Raw genomic sequence first — 15,366 nt, 5'->3', positions numbered from 1 at the left:
TTAATGTGTACTTTGACCACAAGTCCTCAAAGAGGACAGAGTCCTGTTCATTAATTAGGATACAGATGGGGTTTAATGGCCGAAAATGAGTTTATAGTACAGTTATGGTTCAACTGTTGAATTGAACAAGTGATATCTGAAGACAGTATTGATGGCAAATAGCAAAAGTAATGGCAGTGACAGCCGTACAAAATGAAATACCTCGGCGGACTTTGGTTATTCAACGTGCCACATGCAATCGTGTATGAAAGTCGTTTTTAAAATTATGACCACAGTAAAAGCAGCGTTCGATAACTTGCTGTTAATTTACAAAGAAAATATTTTCACCTTTGGGGTCTAATAAAAGACTCTGCCCTGACCATTAACGTTTATTAATGGGCTCGGGCGAGAGAAAGTCAAATTAACGAGCTCGGCAAGCCTTGACCGTTAATTTTACGCTTTCCTCTCGCCCTTGCTCACAAATAAACGCAAGCCTTGCCCGTTAAATTTTGTAAATTACGGCGGAACCACTCTGCGTTGAGCTTGCAGATGAAGAGTAAATCAAGGGCAAGGGATATCATTGCTGTACGGGAAAGACAGTCCTGGGTGTGTCAAGACACTAAGGGAGTTAATTTTTTTGGACGTAAATATACAGAATAAATACTGAATTCGACAGTTATCAGAGCTTTTCATTACGAACAGTTTAGTGTCAACCTTACTTACTCAATTTTTCAGAGGACAAACTTGGCTGGGCATGAACTGACACTGTATATCGAAGAAACTTTGTATTCAGAACTGCCAAAAACTATATCGTAGTTTGCCTGCGAATCAAACCCGGAACTGTATAAAGATTTGCACGTTTTGGGGCCGTATATGTCAATCCCGGACACGTTCTGCCCTAGTTGACACATCTACGTCACCACCTCTGTGAAGACTGATCACGTTACCGAACTGATTTTGTTAAAGGCAAGTATCAGGGACAGCCTTAAGAGTTTGGTTGTTTTCCGTTTTTTTCCAAAGCTTACAATAAAATTAACAACATCACAGTGTCGTGATATTATTATATTGGTGGACAATGCATGGTGATAGATATGTGAACTCTCTCATTTTTTACAATAATTATTCTTTATCACTTGTGGACATTCTTTTAAAGCTACTGGAGTAAAAAAAAATCACTTAGTTTTTTTAAACTCAAATATTTTATTTTTCCTTATGGAGTTAACACAAATATGGCGTCCAAATGTTTGGTAATTTGATTCTTAAAGCAGTACGCTGCTCGAAAGTGAAAAACTTAAACTTTTGCTCCAGGTTTTCTCAATCAAACTTTCAACAATTCTCTTACTAAATCGAAACAAAATTAGGGGTCACTGTGCAAAGTTTGCTACTAGAGACACAAATTACCTAACATTTACCTATATTTGAAATTCAAAATCAGTGACCGCCATCGCCGTGTTTACACCATGTGTGATTTAGAAACTCAAAGACGGTGGTAAACTTCTACTCCAAGAACTTCAAAATGAGCCACACAAGAGGCAGATCAGCAAAGAATTGTAAAAGTTAGAATGAGTGGTGTATTGGTGAATGAGTGGTGTATTGGAAGAAACAAATCGACTTTATTACATGCATCGGTGTGAGTGTAAATCAATGCATTGATTTGAATGAGAACATCCGGGCAGTTAGCGGACCGTGTGCACGATGAACTGACCGGTTTCCACAGTTACCCGGTCCGTTGAAGCCTTTCGACGTTTTCGAGGTCAAAGTAGACGTAGATGTAAAATATCCGTGCGCGCACAGCTATTTTGACTTTCGTTAAAATCTGGTTGATGCTGGAAGATAATGGTAACATTGAATGCCCTGCATGTAACTAAATTATCATATAGCGTAAACTGTGAAGAGGCATGTAATAAAAATATTATTGCCGAATACATGGGTTTATGTGCCCTCGCAGCAGGAGACAATTTGCCCCCTAGTCTATAGTTACAATAATCAGATGCCTTTAAGGTTGGACGACGAAATCAGTCACTGCATGGGGTGTCCAGTCGGGGACAAACCTTGCTCTATTGAGCTTGGTGGCCGGCGTCCATCGGTATATTGGTACCTGTCATTTGATCCGCAGCAGAGGAACACAAGAAGATCACCAGCTCAGCCACCTGTAGGATATATTTGGTCGAGTTAAGTTGAGGAAAATAGGTTCAACGAACGATGAAGCATAAGTTTGCTGAGTTCGAGTGAAGGAACGATTGATCGCAAGAATAACAAGGCAGTATTGCTGAAGGCAATGAGTACTTGGGCCGAGATAGAGTAATTTGAGGACAATATATACTACTATTCAAATATGGTCTTGAATTTCCTCCTGTCAATTAGGCATTTGATTAACTGGTTATTAAACGAAGCAATCGCATGACAACGGCAAAATATGTCTAGCAACTTTTGTGGAGTTTGAGGCAGGGGTTCTTTATCTATAGTGAAATTGCTTAAACTCCTTAAATATTCAAATTACAGCAAATTTCTTTTGTTCTCGATGGTAGATGTCTAATATTTAGATGGGCATATTTAGATTTCTACCCTATAGTTATCCCTATATACCAAAAATCGGACATCTAGCTCTATTGGCTTGCTCAGAATTAGATATGCGAATAATTAATGAGGTACAATATGTGGTGTCATAAGGTGTCCCATCATACCAAATATGAAGGGTGTAGCACTTGTGGTTACTGAGTTGTGGACAAATATATATATTTGAGGTCAAAGGTCATTGAGGTCACGTCACATTTTGTCATAATAATTGTATTGCCTAAGTTATTCCTATATACCAAAAATCAGACCTCTAGCTCTATTGGCTCGCTCAAAATAAGATATGCGCATAATTAATGAGGTACAATATATGGTGTCATAAGGTGTCCTATCATACCAAATATGAAGGGTGTAGCACTTGTGGTTACTGAGTTGTGGACAAATATGTATATTTGAGGTCAAAGGTCATTGAGGTCACGTGACGTTTTGTCAAACAAATTATATTGTTAACTTATCCTATATACCAAAAATCAGACCTCTAGCTCTATTGGCTCGCTCAAAATAAGATATGCGCATAATAATGAGGTACAATATGTGGCGTCATAAGGTGTCCAATTATACCAAATATGAAAGGTTTAGCACTTGTGGTTACTGAGTTATGGACAATAATGTATATTGAGGTCAAAGGTCACCAAGGTCACATGATATTTTGTCAAAATGTCTGAGATATCTGCGTGAACCGATGGACTCACTGATGGACTCACGGACGGATATGACCCAATCTATAAGCCCCCTGGACTTTATCCGTGGGGACAAAAAACTGTGTCACTGCATCCTTTAGGCAATATGAATACGATGAGAAACTAAATTTTTATTTTTCTTGGCCTATACATGAAAGTCTATGGAGAACTGCCTTATACATGGGAGTCTATGGAGGTGTAAACTAAAAAGTCCTCTAACACGGCCTAAATTCGATCACATTGTGAAACAAATCGACGTGCATCTGTATGGGGTTGGGTACTATTCTTGTGCAAAGTTTGAAAGAAATTGACCAGGGCATGTCTGAGATATCTGCGTGAACGGACGGACGGACGGACGGACTGACATGACCAAACCTATAACTCCCCCAGGACTTCGTCCGTGGGCACTAAAAACAACGCAACAGTTATTACAGCTACACCGGCGGTAGGTTCATATCCAGAGCCCCGTACGGTCTGCCGCCGTCGCTTGAAAACAATCTCATAAACCTGGCCATATGGGCAACTGTGTATGAGCAGCTGGATGTTTGACTTCCCGGAGAAGGCGAGCTGTCACGTTCAAGCTCAGGATTATTTGTCGATCAAATTTCAGTAAATTTACCTTACCTAGATGAAATTTGTCTATATGCTGAAATTTCGCCGAAGTTTGACAAAATTGCATCGATTTTCAGGTTCATATCCGACATTTTTGAGTTTTGAGTGCAGACAGAAATAAGTTTTGAGGCAACATGGCTGCGACCCCATGTTGACCCTAGCCCTGCGTACGATGCTATGTGCTACAGCTAACACACGGCATCGTACGCAGGGCTAGCGAGAGAGTTGCCGACATCGACGGTATTTACGAGAAGTGAATAAAAGACTGTCATTTTTGGAAGCGATCGAGTAGCTGAGGTAGGCTGGGATACGACTTGGGCCCAAGAACGCTGAATTTCGGCAGTAATTTGGCTTTTTACGTCAAGTCCCAAAATGGATTTGAAGTCACCGACCCTATGTACGCGTACGGGTCTTTGCAGGGCTGTGGTGAGCGTGGCGATTAGCTGTAGCGGAACATACAGCATCGTACGTACGCAGAGCTAGTTGACCCCAAGTGAAAATGTGTTCGCGATCAAATCTTCCTATATTTTGTTCAGAATTTTCGACAAAATCATTGCTTCTTACATCTTTTGTAAAATATAAAATATTAAAATAAAAATGCGATGTGCCATGTCTCCAGATTTCTAAAATATCGTTCGTTGACCGTTCGACGGAATACTCATTCGCAAACTTGTGACGCAGTTGAAATTCAATACTGACCGCCAAATAATCTTAATGAGACGAGATCATTCTAGACATCCTCCAAATTATCCAACCATTCGCGTTAGAGTTCAGCTCACTTAGAGTATCGTAACATTCTTCGGCCTTCGTTTAGATCGACCCTAATCTCTCCCATTTAGGAAATAAATACACAAGCTACCTTGACAAAACTTCGTGCACCATCCAGGACCAAACACACTACAAATCTGTCTTGACGTCATCATCTCCTTACATGGTAATCGGCATACCGTATTTTTTAGCAAAGGAGACACAGAATACGTCGGAGTATTCAGTTTCAAAACGTATTACATTGTGTGATGTTGTCAAAAAAAGGTAATGTTACTGCAGTGGTATAAATTACAAAACACAAAAGTTCAAATCAGTTTATTTTGGACTGGCTTTACCCAACATTTCATATTGTTTCTTATGCCAGATTGACCACGTGCTTACTGGCGACCCCTTTACATGCAAATTTTGTGTCAAATGGTGTGTTCTCCTGGAAAAACAAACGTACGATTTCTATATGAAGGAGGCGAAATTTGCCCTCAAAACTCGAAACCACCCCTTCATATGGGGTGTACCTAGCTATTTTGAACGAGCTTCTCGAATCTGCAGCTCTATTTCGAAATGATGGTCTGGTTTTCTCAGCTCAAGGATAAGTGTTCTCCATCGCTGTGGGCATTACTATTCTCAACTGGGGGTACAGTTTCCAGTCGTAATGTTTTTCATTGTGTCCGGGATATAAAACCTTTCCTTTCACAATTTTACTTCGATTAACACTAGTCCACATCTTGTCAGCGATTAAACATGTTTCAAGTTTAAATGTTAAATTCTGGTCTCGAGCCCTCTTGTTCGACCAAACTGAAATTACCCCTCCCACTTTGGCTCGTCCAGTGGGTGTAGCAAGGGTCGTGCCATCGCCTAGGAAACGGAGGGTGCATTAATGTTGCATTTCGATGCACATTTTGATTATATTCAGAAGATTTTGTGGCAAAAACTCAGATAGAGAAGCATTAATATTCACATCTCACTTATTCAAGACTGGCTGAGAGCAGCACTTCCATTCAGTTAACATCATTACGCCATTTATTATGCCAAGAAAGATGAAGCCAAGACATTTTGCCCTCCCTGGTCTCAGCCAGGAATGGTTATACCTTACAGAGTTTTTTCCCACGGAATGAAAACAAATGTACTTGGGCTGAGGCCCAAGTACAACAAGATCGTTAACATGTTGAAACTTAGTTGTCATGATCATCCAGGCGGGATAGCCCACAATGAGCTTCACAGCATCGAGTCTCTCCTCCCACAGACCCTGATCACAAGATGAAGAGGGTCAAATGCCTAACATCAACCTTAAAAGGCGTCTCCTTTCTTTTCATTTAAATTTACCGAAATGCTAACGTTGTGACTTGAGCCTTATACATGCATATATGATGAACATAATGCACAATACCATGGTCATGGTAAATGCGTGTTAAGGTAGTATGCCCCTCGAAAGTGTAAGACTTAAACTTTTGCTCAAATTTTCCTGAATGAAATTTTCAACCATTCTCTCACCAAATCAAAAGTAAAATTCAGGGGTCACTGTGTAAAGTTTTAAGCTACAGGAACAAATAACACCACATTAACAGATATTTGAATTACAAAATGGTCGTAATCCCTGTGTTAACTCTTTTGAGGAGAAACAAAATTCTTGATTTTCGAAAAACTTGGACAGCGAAAGTTGTATTTATTCCAAGAGTTTTAAGGTAGTATGCACCTCGAAAGTGAAAGACTTAAACTTTTGCTCTAACTTTCCTCAAGGGATCTTTCAATCATTCTCTTTCAAAATCAAGAATGAAAATAGGGGGTCACCGTGCAAATTTTGGTACTAGAGAAACAAATTACCCAAGATTTACCGATATTAGAAATTCAAAATGGCCGCCATGCCTGTGCTAACTCTATGGAGAAAAATAAAAATTTTCGAATTTCGAAAAACTATGCTGGTAAAAAGTTTTCTTTTACCAAGAGCTTTAAAATGAACCCCCACATGTGGTATATCAGAAGAGAATTGTAAAAGTTTGAGAGTCCGAATGTCTGTCCCCGAGGTGCGTTCTACCTTAAATGATCCCCCACAAGTAGTAGACTAGTGAAGAGTTGTACAAATTTGAGAGTCCTGATAACTATCCCCGAGCAGCATTCCACCTTAATTAAAGCTATAGAGTTTGCCCGTACCTGTCCAGTTTCGACAAATCTGCCCGAAGGGTTTGCTTGCGGTACTGCAGTTTTCTGCAAGACACACAAAAAAGCAATCAATAAACTTGTCTAACTCACACTTGAGTTCAAAATAATACAACTGATAACTATAGGCCTACCTAAAAAGTTCTTAGAAGGTTTGATATTGTCCGCTGTGAAATAAATAAACGTGAAATATCATCGGAAAATCGATGACACTTTGTCATTTGCCGAGTCAAACTTATAGATATCCGTATGTGAGTGTTGGCTGCGATACAGAGATGAAAACTCGGACGTTCTTTTGGCACGACTGTGTACAGGACACGTGAAATGACAAGAAGAGAAGGTCTCCTTTACGAAATGTCAATTGGTGACACACTCTGTCACATGTAGGGCAGGATTATAGCATGTCAAAATCTTTCAGAGGCGACGTCAAAAGTCAAAAGTTCATTCCTTTAGTCTGGAGTGGAGAAGAGGAGGTTTGACCACAGAAGGTTTCTGTCCGATTATTATAATCGATTTCATAATTTCCGAAGAGCAGATTTTATTCGAAAATAAAAATGCGTATTTTCGACGAAAACGTTGCCGACGTCGGTTTGCTGAAAAGGTTTACCACCGTGACTGCCTAAACTCAATTTTCGCATCAAAACATTGATAGCTGTTATACCCGACAAATGGATTTTGATGCGATTTTCATGTCAGTGTCGATGTGCCAGGCAGTCTGAGGAGGTTTGTGGTCGGCACGTGTGTGTGAAGGGGAAACTTGATGACTTTAAGCAATTTTAATCAATATGATGCTTAGACGTAGACTTGTTCAAAGTCTATGGGCATGCAAGTATCAAAACATATAATAAATTGAAGTTCTAAACATCAACAGACCAACACGCTAAAGGTAGGCAGTTGCATAGATCAAGGTGAACGCCTTGGCCGCATGCTTCGCCAGCTAGTAACTCAGCCGCCAAGAAAAGCAAGGCGCTGGGGCCAGTCTAGCTTATACGTAAAATGATATCCTAGAATAACTTTTGAACAAATTCAAAATGTAAAAGTTTGAAGGAAGAGAAGAAGCTGTTCGCACCTGAGCCCCCACTATGATTTGAAAAAAGGGTGCACAAAGCCAAACTGGCAAAGTCACCGCTTGCCCTTTCCCCATTACAAGTTTCTCGGGAGTGGGCAAAATTATGGAATTAAGCTTTTCATCCCGTATGTAAGGCATGACTTCGCCCTCTACGACAACATACCTTATACTCGTTTAGCGTCATGCCCTCTTTTCCATAGGTTCCTTGAGCCAATTTCATGTTCACTGACAAAGAAATATAAATTATGAAATCATATATTATTTCTGTACATTAGTTTTCTGTCTATTGCGAACTCTTTCAAGCTCGGCATGCTTTTTTTCTTTGTCTAAATTTCGTCTGGTTACACTGTAACATCGGATATCTCGATTGGAACAATTAGGCCAAAGTAATTGAATTCTTTGTTTTGCGTCCCTACCCGGGTAGGTTTTTAAACACACACAATGTATTTGAATAGGAAATTTTAGGACATGACCGCTTAGCTTTTCTGAACTAAAATTTTGTTACAATTTTTTATTTGCTGCAATCAAATTACATTGTGTTAATTTTCTTGTGTGTGTTTTTCAGCCGCTTAGACGCGTACCTTTTCCCATTTAGAGTGGACGCAAAACAAAGAATTTAATTACTTTGGCCTTATTAAATTCGAACTGACGGAGAATCAGGACCAACTTAATGGAATTTCCACATAAAACATCAAAGGAGCCCCTATGGTTATCTAGGATTGTAAGAAAAGTTCGTCTGGACCCATTTTATTGCAGTCTTGCTCACACTCTTTCATAAATGGCGTCACTGTCTGATCACAACCTCTCTTGACGAATTTCAGATTTTTCATCTCGCTAGTACAAATCCCCCTTTCACACGATCAACACAATCCACAGAAATCATGCTTGTCGAAGAGTCCTCTCAACGCACTTGACAACACCGACAAACTCTGACGATTCGGTGGTATGTAATATCGGGGGACAAAGGTCAAATATTAACCGATCCTCGACACATATTGATGGTCTTGAATGTCAAAATCTTGCCTATGGTTCTTCCTTGGTGTACACTTAACTCTTGATGATAAGCACAGCCAACATGAACAGATCTGGTGAAGTTCCAATATCTTCAAATAATTTAATAAGTCGTTTTAGAAAAGCGATGCTAATTTTCACACAAATTAGCTTCTTACATTGATATCAAATATTCCTTTCTGATGGTGACTTACACTGGGAAAAGTGTACATGAAAATGCCAAAGGCTTGAAAGATAATCCTGGATTTGTGTATACAGCGGTAGAATTTTCCTATGAGACTTCACTTAAAGTGGAGCGTGACGATGTTGTCATGGAAAATTCAAGGCACGTATAACAGGATTTTGTTTCACTTACATTCTGTCAAAACCTCAGCGGGGCATATAGCATTGCAGGTGATTCCAGTACCAATTGTTTCCATGGCAACAGTCTACGAAAATAGGAATTTAGCATTGTTTGAATTAAGTACAATGATAGGCATTATAAAACAGTATAATTATTTTATTCATCTTTGGTGTTCCTTTATTCAAATTTCTAAAAATCAAAATTTTAATAGGTAAAGCAAAAATCCAAGTGTCATAGAAAAATTTTGCTATACTAAGCATCGACCCATCACTTCATCAGTATATGTTAGATATTTACATTTCTACTCCCTCAGAGTTTAATTTCCTGGGATCTAACATTCGTCTCTGACACTCTTTTAATCTGAGCTAGGGAGTGCGGATTCAGTTCTAAATCTCAGTGACCGAATACCGTGGTCATATTTAAAACAGCTTGCGTCTTGCCTCTTGTGTGACGTCTGGGATAGTATCAATAAGTACGGCCAGCTGTCACCAGAGTGCACCTGCTCACAATCGGAAACTGTCATGGGAACCATTCTTTTCTGTCGTCAATTTCGAAGGCTCCGTCTAAAACTTAAGGATCATATACGGACTGTTTCCATTATGAAAACTACAAAGCCAGCACTTTTTGCCGAAGGCTTTTCATGAAGAAAGGGAAAGGTAGCCTTTTTATCTTGAAATCTTACACCGTGGAACATATTGTTGAATATGTTTTCTGTTTCTCCTATTGTGTTGTTGTTTTTTCGACGTTTTAGACGTTTCAATAAAATCCTTATAAAACAATATTATTTATTGCATTATGCAAATCAATAGCATTAGACGACAGTGCTTGATAGTCTTTGCTTGATGCAATGTTAATATAGTTTTCGAAAAATTATTTACAACTAATCTCATGCGTTACCCTATGCACTGAGAAAATAACTGAGCATGAAAGAGAGATTTTGTGACCAATAAATATGTGATACTGAATCGCCAAGCACTGCAACCAATGTCAAGAGCAAGGAAAAACAGGTAATTTGAACAGGTAAAATCTTTATATCACCTAGCCTCCTTGTGGGGACCTAAATTTCAGAATGATATTATTACCTTTGTCAGGCCACACAGCGCATGCTTAGACGCGACATAGGCGCCTAAGTCTGCAAACCCGGAGAGCCCCGAAATTGAACTTATGTTGATAATGCGCCCCCAACCTGAAAAGGAAGTGACAAATTAGCAATCGGTCTTAAATATATACAACGTAAAACGTATAAAATTGTCAACGTGATTTAAGTGTTCAGCATCCTTCATATTAAAAAAGTTCCTGCTGGTTGATTTATCGGAAAAAAAAACAAAACAGATGTTGGATGCCACTAACAGAAACTATTACCGTTTAAACTTGAGATATTACTCACTTAAAGAGAGAGTTAGAGAGAGAGAAAGACAGACAGACAGTAAGACAGACAGACAGACAAAGGTGTTGATAAAGCTTAGTCATATAGGCAAAAGAGTGAAATGAAATGCTGAGGGGTAATCCCCTACACCCCCTCCCCTAATTTGGTACCAGTGATGTGTACCCTGAGCTGGAACTACGACACAAGCACGAATTGTACAGTCTTTCGTAAAAACAGGTCAGAGTGCTTTATCGAAGTCAAAATCAATTTCTTGGTCAAAACTCTACATGAGGTAAAAAGGTGCTTCAAAACAGTGGCACATATGTGTATAACCTTTCTATTGCAGTGTCCCCCGGAATACTATCCACACAAACGTGCCCGACTTAATCTTTAATCTTGGTTAGTATTTTTCCTCGGACCATATGTGTTGGCCATTTCATCCAAGCTGAGAAAATGACTTATTTCAGCGTGATCGCAGTAAATTATTCAATACAGTGAGACGTGATCCAAAGTAAGCCATGTCATACTCATAAATATGATACTGTTTGATCATTCGAGTTTCCTTTGATATTAACTGAAACGCCCAGAGAGCCAAGAAATGTTTGTCTCCTATCCTCGTATTTCACGAAGCGCAAGATTCATTGATGTGTATCGTTTTGGTTTGACTCATACATGAACCAAAGTTTTCAACAGCTCTGAATAAAAAGCATCTTTTAACTGCAGTGCCACTACAAGCGTAGGGCTGTCCCCTGACCAGCTGAGTATGTAATTTAGTATTTCAAGTACGTTATTCTCAATTTTTTTCAATTTTTTTCTTCCGTCAAATTTATTTTCTTGATGTACTACCTAAATTTTGTTGAAACATTCAGTGTTATGCTTGCAAACACAGTTTGAACATTGCGAGATGCATCGTTATTAACGTTGACACTTGAATTTATGCCCAGGTTTAGACTTGATACTCCCATAAAGAAAAACGCTGGGGTTTACAACAAAATTTTTCTTACCTTTGCTTCTCATCTTTGGTAAGGTCAGCTTTGTAAGGTTACACGGAGCGGTCACGTTGATACGTAGTGACTTCTCCCATTGATCCATGTCCATTGATTCGACAGACTTGCAATACATGTAACCTAATGAAAAATTCATAGTGTTCGCCTTGACTTGTGAATGCAAAATAGATGATAAGTACGTTAAGATATTCACAGTAAAAAGGCCGTTGTAAAAAGGTTGTTAAATGCAGCATTGGTGAACACCTAGGCTATATGCTTTATTACGGCCACCTTACGGAAAATTGTACGTGCGTGCACGGCTCTTAAACTTTAAAAAACAGATGTTTTTCGAATCAAATCATAAGGTTGATGAACATGAAAATGATGATGACGACGACGGCGATGATGATGATGATGATGATGATGATGATGATGATGAGCACGGTGATTAAAGTGGTGGTGTCACCATAACAATTGCCATGTCCATGATGACATCATCCTAAATGATTATCGCGTTCATGAAAACTGTATGTATAAGTACTATCACAATCACATTTGTTTCTAAGTTGTTGCATGATAGAAATTACACAAAACATGAGATCAGAGACAGAAGTCGACGAAGGCTCTGTAAAAAGATACACTATTTTCTTCTCGGCAGACATTAGTTTTCCATTCTCCTTTGATACAAAACAAGGATAGCATGAAATGAAGGACATGCCTGCATTATTCACCAGAATATCTACACCTTCCGGGTGGCATTTGATGACGTCATCATACAGTCGCTCGATTTCTTCCAACTTTTCAAAATTTGCAGCAAAGTAGAGAACTTGTACGTTGAACTGTCTGCGATAAAATCATGAACATGAACATTTTTACTAGTAAGGAAGAGAAGTGAAGAGAATTTGAGAATAACGGCCTTCTAAATTAAAAACTACGGACCGAATAAGTACAGGCAAAGAGTGTTCACAGACTCACGTTATAATAATATATGATCGCACCAAGCTTGCTGTGACCTTCAACATCTCCACTATCGCGGTGTTCACAAGTTTACTCGATAAACTGAGGACTCCTATCGGCTAAATTATTGACATGGGTCTCCATTTTTGAGGACCAATGTTCTCTCTCTCTCTCTCTCTCTCTCTCTCTCTCTCTCTCTCTCTCTCTCTCTCTCTCTCTAACCGTATAATCAATATCACATTATACCTCTCCAGTTTAGATCTCAGCGTCTCTGCCTTTTCCGGATTTCTACTGCCCGTCAGTACCACGGAACATCCTCTTCTGGCAAGACTGGTCGCTATGGCAATGCCGATTCCGTTCTCGTCGCTAGACCCGGTCACAAGAGCTACCTTGCCGTGCATTCCTGACTCTGAACATTGATGCATGATGTCCTAATGGTTCAAGGAATTCAATCTTTTTAAAACGTGTATAAAGAGTGATATCATATTACTGCGACTAAATATCAACTTCGAAATCAAAGCAGTTCTTTCAATGCACTTACCTGACCTCACGTTGTATTCATAAATGAACTGAACGACAAGCGGCACGCATTAAAATCGAGGTTACATATTCTCTCTGCAAAGGTCATATAGCGCAAAAGGTTCTACATCCGGGTTGTGTATTAATGCATGACAAATAATGTTTGTAGAAAACAAACGACGAGAGAGACCAGGTAAGTCTACGATGGAGGAAGTAAACAAAAAAGAGCATATCTTTGCATTGCTCGTTGAAGTTGGGTCAAAGTCTACCGCGATGCAATGTACCGTGGCCGAAAACGACACTATCCCCCTTCAGATCGTAGTTTCCTTCTTCAGATTTAACCTACCTTCTGACTCTGATAATAACGCTACCCAGCGTCTGCTTCGGTGTTATTCGAGATGCGGAATAAAAAATAAAGTACATTCTTGCACAGTAACATTGGTACGCAAGTAATCATAATAACTCAAAAAGACACATTTTTCAGTCGTGCGTGTAATTTGTGGTCCATGGTCAGAGGTCATGTTTGTCGGTGCATTGGTATTTCGTGCCTTAAGAATGCCCAAAGTGTGTAAAAATCGCCAGCACACAAGGGGATATAAGGGAGCCTTCATTATTTACGGTCTGGGGGTCGGTGGAATGTGAGGGGGTCACAAAAAATTGAAAACCAGAAGGGTTGCTCAAAATGCTGAGAGAAAGAAAGGGGGTTACTCAATTTTTGGTGCAAAATGAATTGAAACTCAAATTTTTCGATGCGAGAGGGGGGACACCCTCCTCTCGCGCTCTTCCCCTTCGGTTGTCCTAACAGTTTTACTTAGTAAAACAGCAAATTAAAACCACCTCTCAGATTGCATCAGACTGCACCATAGCATTATTTCTCAACAACTTTCACGCATGAGAGGGGCAAACCCCCTCTGACACTTTCCCCGTCAGCCTCCCGCGTGTTCTCTTCCCCCATACTTTCAAATTCTGTCCTTTATGATGTCATAGTGAGAACCCTGTCATGATACTCATCTAAAGTACTAGTAAACTATACTATGTGGTTGGCTACTGGTTATAGCATGAGCTTTTATGTCCACATTTTGTTGCGACTTTGAATTTCATTTTGTTGATTTCACCTTTTTGAACCGTCATAAGATAACAGATGATAATCTAGCAGGGTACAGCAGGATTTCAAGGGTCTTTGCTACTGCTGGGTTTTTTTTCATAAATTCTGAAAATACATTTATTGATATTTAACTTTTCTAAGTGCAGGGGTCAGTCAAAATTTCTTTGTTAGAGCCGAGGTACTCAAATTCGTCATGGTTGGCAGGGGTTTACTCGAAATTTCAGAGTTCCTGATGCAGCTCCTCCGAAACCCCCCCCCCCCGGGCAGTAAATAATAACAACTCCCTAAAAACGCTAATTATATAGAATTCATAAGAAACCATGTACTTGAATAAGCATAACCTAATATTTGAATTGTTGACGTTATTTGGATTTCAAGGAACAACAGATCATGCTGGGTTATTAGCTGGTTTGCCGTCCGCTAAGAACTGGAATTGGAATGCATCTTGTGTGTGTTCTGATGTCGAGAATGTTCTCTTTGTTGCATCGATGACCTGCATAGATAATTAGGTCTAAATATGTAATTTTCTTGAGAAGAGCTTTCGAACGAAAATTTCAAAGTAGAATGCATATTGTTGATGTTTGATGTAAATTAATTGAGCTCGTGTTGCATTCCAATGATCAAGCAGAACTACATCGTCTCTGAATCTCGGCCAGGGGGCGATATTTGTTCTGTGTGTTTCTAGTTTGGTCTCATTCCCGTCCCGTGAAATGTAATGAAACCTATTTCCGGTTATGCTGGAGATCCAATAATTCACGCACATATTTGTCGGTAAAATTAATTCTTAAATTCAGCTGTGTAGTTTTTGATGATTAACTTCTAACACGGCTAGTATGTATTTTGCCGGTGTTTTTTGTTTATTTTTGTTTGTTTTGTGGTCATTTAATCGTTTGATGATGTTTGCTGATTCAATGCTCTGCCCACAGATTCAATTGTCTTATTGTGCGGTGTACTACGTCTGGTGTTACCAATGTCACATTGGTCAGAATTTTGATTGTCTCATCTTCGATGCATGGTGGTTGTTTTTCACTAGTTGTTTGAAAAAATAGCTACTGAATCCTGATATATGAAAAGTTGGTCTGGAGCATCCACTATGACTGGATTCTACGAACTTAAGGGTGAACCATTAGATATCCTGGGGCTTGGAAGATTGATTGGGGAGCATTATATTTTTCTCCCTACTTCACTCAAAATTATTTTTTTCAACTGTGCGAATTCTGGCGACTTTATTCACTCCCGCTTTCAG

General features: G+C 39.4%; 1 protein-coding gene across 1 annotated transcript; it reads right to left on the bottom strand.

Moving 5' to 3' along the window:
* Window positions 1–1,547: 1,547 nt before the first annotated feature.
* On the bottom strand, window positions 1,548–13,213 carry LOC139138452 (D-beta-hydroxybutyrate dehydrogenase-like). The gene is made up of 9 exons (XM_070706839.1): window positions 13,038–13,213; window positions 12,743–12,927; window positions 12,258–12,382; window positions 11,558–11,680; window positions 10,270–10,373; window positions 9,200–9,272; window positions 7,997–8,058; window positions 6,759–6,812; window positions 1,548–2,129 (listed from the first exon to the last, which is right to left on the bottom strand). The coding sequence occupies exons 2-9, from the start codon at window positions 12,919–12,921 to the stop codon at window positions 2,037–2,039; spliced, it is 813 nt and encodes a 270-aa protein (XP_070562940.1). The 5' UTR covers window positions 12,922–12,927; window positions 13,038–13,213; the 3' UTR covers window positions 1,548–2,036.
* Between the last annotated feature and the right edge of the window lie 2,153 nt (window positions 13,214–15,366).

This window comes from Ptychodera flava, chromosome 8 (assembly GCF_041260155.1).
Source record: "Ptychodera flava strain L36383 chromosome 8, AS_Pfla_20210202, whole genome shotgun sequence".
Taxonomy (NCBI): Eukaryota; Metazoa; Hemichordata; class Enteropneusta; family Ptychoderidae; genus Ptychodera; species Ptychodera flava.
Note: the sequence above shows the minus strand (reverse complement) of the source record. Positions and strands in the feature narration are given on the sequence as shown.

Bases quoted from the DNA above. Each gene is read 5' to 3' on its own strand.
- LOC139138452 (XM_070706839.1), bottom strand. From the start codon at position 12,921: ATGCATCAATGTTCAGAGTCAGGAATGCACGGCAAGGTAGCTCTTGTG. The intron at 11,681-12,257 runs GCATGTCCTTCA...ATTTTTCATTAG, and splicing joins TATTCTGGTGAATAATGCAG to GTTACATGTATTGCAAGTCT. The intron at 8,059-9,199 runs GTAAGTGAAACA...TTTCTTTGTCAG, and splicing joins CGCTGAGGTTTTGACAGAAT to TGAACATGAAATTGGCTCAA.